The sequence below is a fragment of the Corvus kubaryi genome, unplaced genomic scaffold, assembly GCF_017639235.1.
Source record: "Corvus kubaryi isolate FWS band 111438036 unplaced genomic scaffold, C.kubaryi_AGA036_p1.0 split1-37355, whole genome shotgun sequence".
NCBI classification, from domain to species: Eukaryota; Metazoa; Chordata; class Aves; order Passeriformes; family Corvidae; genus Corvus; species Corvus kubaryi.
Genome location: NW_024582078.1, coordinates 2,488,846 through 2,497,233, shown reverse-complemented (window position 1 = coordinate 2,497,233; position 8,388 = coordinate 2,488,846). Strand labels below are relative to the sequence as shown.

Here is an 8,388-nt window from a genome sequence, read left to right as displayed (position 1 = left end):
CCAGCATGTTCCTGGGAATGCCGGCACTGGGACACTCCAAAATCCCAGCATGTTCCTGGGAATGCTGGCACCGGGACGCCCCAAAACCGCCGGCTGCTCCCAGGATCGCTGGCACTGCCAGGCACGGTGGCATGTCACCGCCGCTCGGGCCGGGCTGGCTCATCCCGCACACCCCGGGGCCACCGGGGGGAGGTGACAGATGGCCCCACGCGGCGGCCCCGCGACAGCGGCGTGGCCCCTTTGTTCCGCTCCTCGGTGCCCGTGCCTGGCGCGGGGGGGACCGGGAGGGGACCGGGAGAGGACCGGGAAGGGGGGGGTTGGTGACAGCGGCGCCGGCAGAGCCGCCCCGCCGGGGACCCCTCGCCTTTGTCCTTGTCCTTAATGTATTCCCGTGGTGAGTGGCTCCGAACAAAGCCCGAGCCTGGGAAATGCCGCCAGCCCCTGACCCCCGCGCCCCCAGCCCTGCCCGGATTGTCGCTCGGCACCTGCCACATGGCACGGCCCCCCCGTGTGCCGGAATGCTCCGTGCCATATGGCGCTGGGGACACCGGGGCTGGGGGGGAGGAGGTGTCCCCGTTCTGCCCCCCTTTCCCACCCTCGGGACAGGATTTAGGGGCTCCGGTGGCCCCACGCGGCTCATTTGGGGGTTTTTTCCCGCAGTTATGAAGATTTCTACCTCTCGTGCTCCCTCAGCCATGGCGGGAAGGAGCTGTGCAGCCCCCTGCTCACCAGGAAGGCCCCCGTCCACAAATACCTCTTCCACCTCATCATTTGGGACCAGCAGTAAGGGCAGCACCCCGGCCCTGGGGTGGGCACGGGGGGCGCGGTGCCCACCCACGCTGCCTTCCTCCTCCTCCTCATCCTCCTCCCCTGCTCCTCTCCGCGCCGGTTTTTGGGTGTTGGAAGCTTTGGTGTCATCCCTGGGAATAGCACCCGGATCTGCCCCTGCCCTGGGAAAGGGGATCTGCTCCCAAAATAGCGCCGGGAGCAGGCGGGGAGGCCGCGCTGAGCCCTCGCCACGCCTGGCATCTGCCTGGCATCCACAGCGGCCTGGGGAGGGGAGGTGGGGATGGGACGGGATAATTTTAGAAGGCGCCGGTGCCCCCAAGGACAGGCGCCCGGCGGGACGGCGGCGAGCAGAGCGATCCCGGGATCAATCCCCTTCCCGCGGGATGTAGCTGCCACCCCGGGCTCCCTGGGAGCGTCAGAGAGGAATCCCAGCCCCGGGGTCCCACGCAGCACCCTCGGGGTGTGGGGCAAGGTCAGTGCCCGGCGGGGGCTCTCCGTGGAGGGCCCTGTTCCCTGCGGTCACCTTCCCGGGACGGAGAGCGTGGCCGGACTTCCCGGAGCTGGGACAGCACCAGCTGGCTGTCCCCAAACCTGCAGGGTGTCTGGCCATGGCATGGGACTTCCAGGGACACCCCGGTGCCAGCAGCAAAGGTCTCAGTGGGGCTGGGCTCTCCTGGGGCATCCCAAGGAGGGGACTGGGAGAGCCCATCCCCGGCTCCCTGAGCCCTCAGCCTCTCTCCCGCAGGATCTGCTTCCCGGTCCAGGTGAACCGTCTGCCCCGGGAGACCCTGCTCAGTGTCACCCTGTTCGCCGTGCCCGTGCCACCCCCGGGCGGCTCCTCCGACGCCAACAAGCAGCGGCGGGTCCCCGAGGCCCTGGGCTGGGTCACCACCCCGCTCTTCAACTTCAGGCAGTACGTGGGGTGTGCCAGCAGCCTGGGCATGGCGAGGGGCTGGGCTGGCATCCCTGGGGGGGTGCAGGAGGGTCCTCAGCACCTTGGGGTCCCCAGCACCTCAGGGCCCCAGTGCTGTGGGGTCCCCAGTGCCTCAGTTCAGCACCGGCAGCGGTGCCACCCTCCTGCCCCAGCAGAGGGACCCCCCAGTGCCACCCTTTGTCCTCCCCCAGGGTCCTGACCTGCGGGCGGAAGCTCCTGGGCTTGTGGCCGGCGACTCAGGACAACTCCAGGGCCAGGTCGAGTGCCCCCAACTTCAACCAGCCCGACAGCGTCATCCTGCAGGTACCTCCTGGCATTCCAGAGGCACATTTCCCCCTCCCAAAGCTCCACGTGGGGGGTCCCCTCACCCTCTGCCTCTGCCCCTGCCCCAGATTGACTTCCCCACCTCGGCCTTCGAGGTGAAGTTCACCAACCCGCCTGCGGCCGAGTTCAGCCCCAGGTACGAGTTCGGCAGCCTGGGGGAGGAGGACCAGCGCCAGCTGCGGGAGGCCATGCAGAAAAAATCACTTTATTGGTAAATAAACCTGGGGGTGGCATTGTCCTGCTGGGGGGACACTGGTGACATCCCCTGGCACGCACAGGGGGTGTCCGAGGGTCTGATCCTCCCTCTGGGGCTGCAGCTGGAGTTTTCCAGAGCTGGGTGTTACCGGTTCTCCCGTGCTCTGCCCTCCCTGCTGTCCCTCTCCACGGGGACAGCTGACCGGTCCCTTGGCCAGCCTGGCACGGCCAAGCCGGCCGGAGTTGTCCGGGGGGATCAGGTGTCAGCAGCTGAGCAAAGTGCGTGGGGTGCTCGGCCAGCGGGGCTGGCTCGGGGGTCCCTGGGCAGGGGGACAGCCAGGGACAGCTCAGTCCCCCCTGGGCACAGGGCCTTGGGTCCTGGCTGGTCCCCAGCAGTGTCCGGCTGTCCATCAGCCCCTCCTTTCCATGGGTAGGGCCATGAGGGGTTGCAGGGAGAGCTTGGGGGGGATTTACTGGGGTTCCAGTAAGTGGTGGGGGCAGAGGGGACACGCACCCCATCCTGCCACTCCCGTCCCATCCATGCGTTTTGGGGTCACAGGGATGCCACCTCCCCATCCTGCCATTCCCATCCCACCTATGTATGATGGGGACACAGGGGTGCCACCTGCCCACCCTCCCACCCCTATCCCACCCCGCCACGCCCTCCCTGACCCCTGTCCCCATGTCCCCGCAGGCTGACGGACGCAGACCGGCAGCGGCTCTGGGAGAAGCGGTGCCACTGCCACGCATCCCCCGGCACCCTGCCCATGCTGCTGGCCAGTGCCCCCAGCTGGGACTGGGGCTGCCTGCCCGACATCTACGCCCTGCTCAGCCAATGGACCTCCATGAGCCACCAGGACGCTCTGGGGCTGCTGCACGCCACGTAAGCCACCCGTGGGTGGTGGGGACGATCCCATCCCATGTGGTGGTGGCGGGAGGGCACTGTCACCCCACGGGACATGTCCTGGCTGCAGGTTCCCGGACCAGGAGGTGAGGAGGACGGCCGTGCAGTGGATCGACTCCATCTCGGACACGGAGCTGCTGGATTACCTGCCCCAGCTGGTCCAGGTGCGTGGTGGCACCGGGATGTGCCACGGGGTGCCCGCCGGTGCCACCGTGCCCCGACACTGTCCCTGGCGCAGGCCCTGAAGTACGAGTGCTACCTGGACAGCCCCCTTGTGCGCTTCCTCATGAAGAGGGCGATCTGCGACCTGAAGATCACCCACTACTTCTTCTGGTGGGTTTGAGGGGCTCTGGAAGTGCCGGGGGGGACTCCCCACGTGTCCCCAAGCCGGGGGGCACCCTGAGCCCGGCCTGACCCCGCGTGTCCCTGAGCAGGCTGCTGAAGGACGGCCTCAAAGACTCCCAGTTCAGCATTCGGTACCAGTATCTACTGGCGGCGCTGCTGTGCTGCTGCGGGAAGGGGCTGCGCGAGGAGTTTGACCGGCAGTGCCTGTTGGTCAGCACGCTGGCCAGGCTGGCACAGCAGGTCCGGGATGCTGCCCCGTCCGCCCGCCAGGTGGGTGCCGGGGCGCCGGGAGGGGTACAGAGGGTGCTGGGTGTCAGTCCCCTGTCCCATCCCATGCCCACCTCGTGCCATGCCCATCCTATGCATGTCCATCCTATCCCGTGTCTGCCGTGCTTTTTGCCCGCTCTATCCCATGCCTACTCCATCCCATGCTAACCCTTTCTCATGCCCACCCCTCTCTCTCCCATCCCATTGCATCCCACTGCATCCCATCCCACCCTATCCCATCCCATGCCCACCCCACCCCATTCCCACCCCGCAGGGCATCCTGCGAGAGGGGCTGGAGGACGTGGCGCAGTTCTTCAAGGCCCACGGCTCGTGCCGGCTGCCGCTCAGTCCCAGCCTGCTGGTGAAGGGCATCGTGCCCCGGGTGAGTGCCATCCCTGGGGGGCTCAGGGGGCTCCTCTGCCCGCTCCTCCGCGGCCCACCCTGACCAGCTGCCCCTCGCTCCCGCGGCAGGACTGCTCCTACTTCAACTCCAACGCCGTCCCGCTGAAGCTCTCCTTCCAGAACGTGGATCCACTCGGGGAGAACATCCGGGTCATCTTCAAGGTGAGCCTGGTGCCCTTGGCCATGCCCAAATCCTGCCCCAGCCCTCCGAGATCGCCCTTGCTGCTGGCTCTGCTGGCTCTCCCCTGGCTCTGACGGCTCTGGTGGCTCTTCCCCGGCAGTGTGGCGATGACCTGCGGCAGGACATGCTGACGCTGCAGATGATCCGCATCATGAACAAGATCTGGGTGCAGGAGGGGCTGGACATGCGCATGGTCATCTTCCGCTGCTTCTCCACTGGCCGCGGGCGAGGTGAGATGGAGTTTGGCTGTCCCCAAGGGTCACCAGGCTCCGGGTGGGGCTGGGGATGGCTCGAGACATCCTGGGGTCTGATCCCACCAGCCTATCCCTGTCAGGCAGTGGTGATGGGTGGGTTGGTGGCAAAGGGGGTCAGGGTCTCGCTGTTTGGGGTTGGAAGGGTCTCACCCCGCTGTCCCGGCCACCAGGCATGGTGGAGATGATCCCCAACGCCGAGACCCTGCGAAAAATCCAGGTGGAGCACGGCGTGACGGGCTCCTTCAAGGACCGGCCGCTGGCGGACTGGCTGCAGAAGCACAACCCCGAGGAGGACGAGTACGAGAAGGTGAGGGAGAGTCCCTGCTCCTCGTGTCCCCCATTCCAGGGACCAGCCCCTCGCTTCCCATCACATCCATCCTTTCTCCACGCTTGTCCTTCCCTCCCTCCTTCCTCGCAGGCTGTGGAAAACTTCATCTACTCCTGCGCCGGCTGCTGTGTGGCCACCTACGTGCTGGGCATCTGTGACAGGCACAACGACAACATCATGCTCAAGACCACGGGCCACATGTTCCACATCGATTTCGGCCGGTTCCTGGGCCACGCCCAGATGTTCGGCAACATCAAGAGGTGAGAGAGGCCCCTGGGACCTCCTGCCCTCTTCCCTGCGGAGGGGGAAGCTCCCTGTCCTTGTCCTGGTGGTGGGTGACCTCTTCCTCTCCACGTCCTGGTGGTGGGTGACCTCTCCCTCTCCATGTCCCGGTGGTGGGTGACCTCTCCCTCTCCTCATCCTGACCCCCATCCCTGCTCACTTTGTGTCTCCTGTCCCCCGGCGCAGGGACCGGGCGCCATTTGTCTTCACCTCGGACATGGCGTACGTCATCAACGGCGGGGACAAGCCCTCCAGCCGCTTCCACGACTTCGTGGACCTGTGCTGCCAGGCCTACAACCTGATCCGCAAGCACACCCACCTCTTCCTCAACCTGCTGGGGCTGGTGAGAGCCGGGGGGCCACAAAATTCCCCTCAGCATGGCACAGGGGTCCCTTTGTCCCCTGTCCTCATCCCTGTCCTCATCCCTGCCAGATGCTGTCCTGTGGCATCCCCGAGCTCTCCGACCTGGAGGACCTCAAGTACGTCTACGACGCGCTGAGGCCGCAGGACTCTGATGCCGATGCCACCACCTACTTCACCAGGTAGGGGCCATGTGTGGGTGACACAGCCGGAGCGGCTGGAGGCTCCCTCGGATGGTGGCACTGAGCACGCGGTGGCCTCATTGCAGGTTGATCGAGTCCAGCCTGGGCAGCGTGGCCACCAAGCTCAACTTCTTCATCCACAACCTGGCACAGATGAAGTTCACGGGCTCGGACGCCCGGCCCACGCTGTCCTTCGCCCCCCGCACGCACACCCTCAAAACGTCCGGCCGGATCCGCGACGTCTTCCTCTGCCGCCACAAGAGGGTCTTCAACCCCAGCAAGGGCTACGTGAGTGGGGACAGCTGGGGACAGGCCCAGGCTGCGCTCGGCGTGCCCCAGGTCCCCATCCCACGTCACAGCCCCACCTCTCTGCAGACCTACGTGGTGAAGGTGCAGCGGGACAGCCCGGGCGAGGTGACCTTCGTGCAGCGCACCTTCGAGGAGTTCCAGGAGCTGCACAACAAACTGCGCCTCCTCTTCCCCTCCTCGCTGCTGCCCAGGTACCCTTGCAGCCCCCCAGACCTCCAGGGGCCCCCCAGAGCCCCCCAGGACCACCCTGAGTGTCCGTCCCCGCAGCTTCCCCAGCCGGTTCGTCATCGGGCGCTCGCGGGGCGAGGCGGTGGCCGAGCGGCGCAAGGAGGAGCTCAACGGCTACATCTGGCACCTGATCCACGCCGCCCCCGAGGTGGCAGAGGTGGGGACATGGGGTTGGGGAGGTGGGGACAGCGCCAGGGCCACCAGCAAGGTGGGGAAACGCTTGGGGACAAAGCACCTTGTAAAGCATCGGCGCGTGCCCCGGTTTTGGATGGTGGGGTTGTTGTCACTGCTGTCACCACTGATGTCACCTCCTGGCCCCACAGTGTGACCTCATCTACACCTTCTTCCACCCCCTGCCCCGGGATGAGAAAGCAGCTGGAACCAACCCGACCCCGAAGCCGGCAGGTGGGGACGGGGTGATTTTGGGGGGTGATGGCAGGGGGTGACATCAGGGGTGTCCCATTCCATCCCATCCCTCCCGTCCCCCTCTCCAGATGCCACGTGGGCTCGATCCCTGGGCAAGGTCGGCGGGGAGGTGAAACTCTCCATCTCCTACAAGAACAACAAGCTCTTCATCATGGTGATGCACATCCGAGGGCTGGTAGGACCACGGCGCCCGTGGGAGCAGGGTGGGGGTCTGTCCCCATCCCTGCGCTCACGGGGTGTCCCCACTGTGCCCCACAGCCACCCCTGCAGGACGGCAACGACCCCGACCCCTACGTCAAGACCTACCTGCTGCCTGACCCCCAAAAAACCACCAAGAGGAAAACCAAAGTGGCCCGAAAAACCTGCAACCCCACCTACAACGAGATGGTAGGCGGGACGGGGACGGATTCGGGGCATCCCCGGGGACCGTGGCTGAGGGTTCGTCCCGTTGTGTCCCACAGCTGGTGTACGACGGGATCCCCCGGGGGGACCTGGAGCAGCGGGAGCTGCGGCTGAGCGTGCTGAGCGAGGAAGGCTTTTGGGAGAACATCCTGCTGGGCGAGGTGGGAATTCGCCTCCGGGACCTGGACCTGGCTCAGGAGAAGATGGGCTGGTTCGCCCTGGGCTCCCGCGGCCACGGCACCCTCTGAGTCCCCCCACCCCGGGAGCCCCGGGTGGTGTCCCCGAGGGGCACTGCCCAGGGGTCTCCTTTCTTAAGTTTACCTTGTGTCAAGGGAGCAACGCGGGGAGGGAGGGCCGGGGCGGAGCGTGGGGCGGTTCGGGGGTTATTTCTTCCTTTGGGATATCCGTATTTTATTTTTTTTTAAATAACGAGTAGCGTGAGCACCGGGGCACAGGGGAGGGGATGGTGGCACAGAGGGGTGGGGGTGGGGTGTGTGTGGACCCCCGCACCCTCCCCCCTCCACCCCAAGGAACCGGGCAATTCCCACCGCGGGGAATTCGCTCCCAAAGGAGAGCGGCGTGGCGGGGTGCCCGTCCCGTGGGGTTGCCGGCCACCCTTCCTGTCCCCGTGCCCTGGGGACATCCGTGTCCTCCGCGCCTGCCACCCGGCCCCGGGGGCGGGCTTGGTGCCTGTGGTGCTTTGTTTACAGCGACAGCTCCGTAAACGGACGAAATGTTTCTCAGGATCGAGAATAATTAACTTTAACCTTTATATTAAAAGTTTTAAATATTAAATCTGGTGGCGATTGGGGCGGGGGGGCGGCGTGGCTTCTTAGGGGTGGGGGAGTTGGGAATCTCCTGCATTGGGACCCTCCGGTGTCGGGAGCCTCCTGGCTGGAGACGGGAATGGGATAAAAAAAGGGGATGAAAGGCACATCTGTCCACACCTCTGCCCGCACGTCTCCCGGCAAATTCACCGCACATCTGGGCACACATCTGGCCGCCGCACTCTCCACCACGCCGAGTCCTGGGGGTCTACGATCCGCCTCCCTCAACCCCCAGGGTCCTCCAGCTCCTCTCCCAGTGCGCTCCTCACCCACCGCTGCCCCTGGGGCTGACAAAGTGTCCCCAGAGTGTCCCCAAAGTGTCCCCAAAGTGTCCCATGCCCAACCCCGGGGGGCACCGGGGTCCCCCCGCGCCCCCCCCCACCCCGGGACCCCGCCGCGCCGCCAGGGGGCGCTGCCGCCAGCCGCGCGCTGGCTGATGCAATCCCCGC

The 8,388-nt window shown here is 66.2% G+C and overlaps 1 protein-coding gene across 1 annotated transcript in view; it reads left to right on the top strand.

Annotated features, from left to right (window-relative positions):
* The window catches only part of PIK3C2B (phosphatidylinositol-4-phosphate 3-kinase catalytic subunit type 2 beta), a 19,226-nt gene extending 11,319 nt beyond the window's left edge, over positions 1–7,907 (top strand). The window contains exons 12-33 of the mRNA XM_042013702.1: positions 661–783; positions 1,535–1,702; positions 1,915–2,026; positions 2,116–2,258; positions 2,937–3,125; positions 3,217–3,310; positions 3,385–3,479; positions 3,581–3,761; positions 4,033–4,140; positions 4,230–4,322; positions 4,442–4,571; positions 4,766–4,902; positions 5,014–5,183; positions 5,392–5,548; positions 5,638–5,747; positions 5,834–6,035; positions 6,123–6,247; positions 6,324–6,441; positions 6,608–6,689; positions 6,779–6,885; positions 6,969–7,097; positions 7,172–7,907. Coding sequence (XP_041869636.1) covers positions 661–783; positions 1,535–1,702; positions 1,915–2,026; positions 2,116–2,258; positions 2,937–3,125; positions 3,217–3,310; positions 3,385–3,479; positions 3,581–3,761; positions 4,033–4,140; positions 4,230–4,322; positions 4,442–4,571; positions 4,766–4,902; positions 5,014–5,183; positions 5,392–5,548; positions 5,638–5,747; positions 5,834–6,035; positions 6,123–6,247; positions 6,324–6,441; positions 6,608–6,689; positions 6,779–6,885; positions 6,969–7,097; positions 7,172–7,360 — 2,962 coding nt within the window. The 3' untranslated portion in view covers positions 7,361–7,907. The remainder of the gene's footprint in view (positions 1–660; positions 784–1,534; positions 1,703–1,914; positions 2,027–2,115; positions 2,259–2,936; positions 3,126–3,216; positions 3,311–3,384; positions 3,480–3,580; positions 3,762–4,032; positions 4,141–4,229; positions 4,323–4,441; positions 4,572–4,765; positions 4,903–5,013; positions 5,184–5,391; positions 5,549–5,637; positions 5,748–5,833; positions 6,036–6,122; positions 6,248–6,323; positions 6,442–6,607; positions 6,690–6,778; positions 6,886–6,968; positions 7,098–7,171) is intronic.
* The last annotated feature ends 481 nt before the right edge of the window (positions 7,908–8,388 follow it).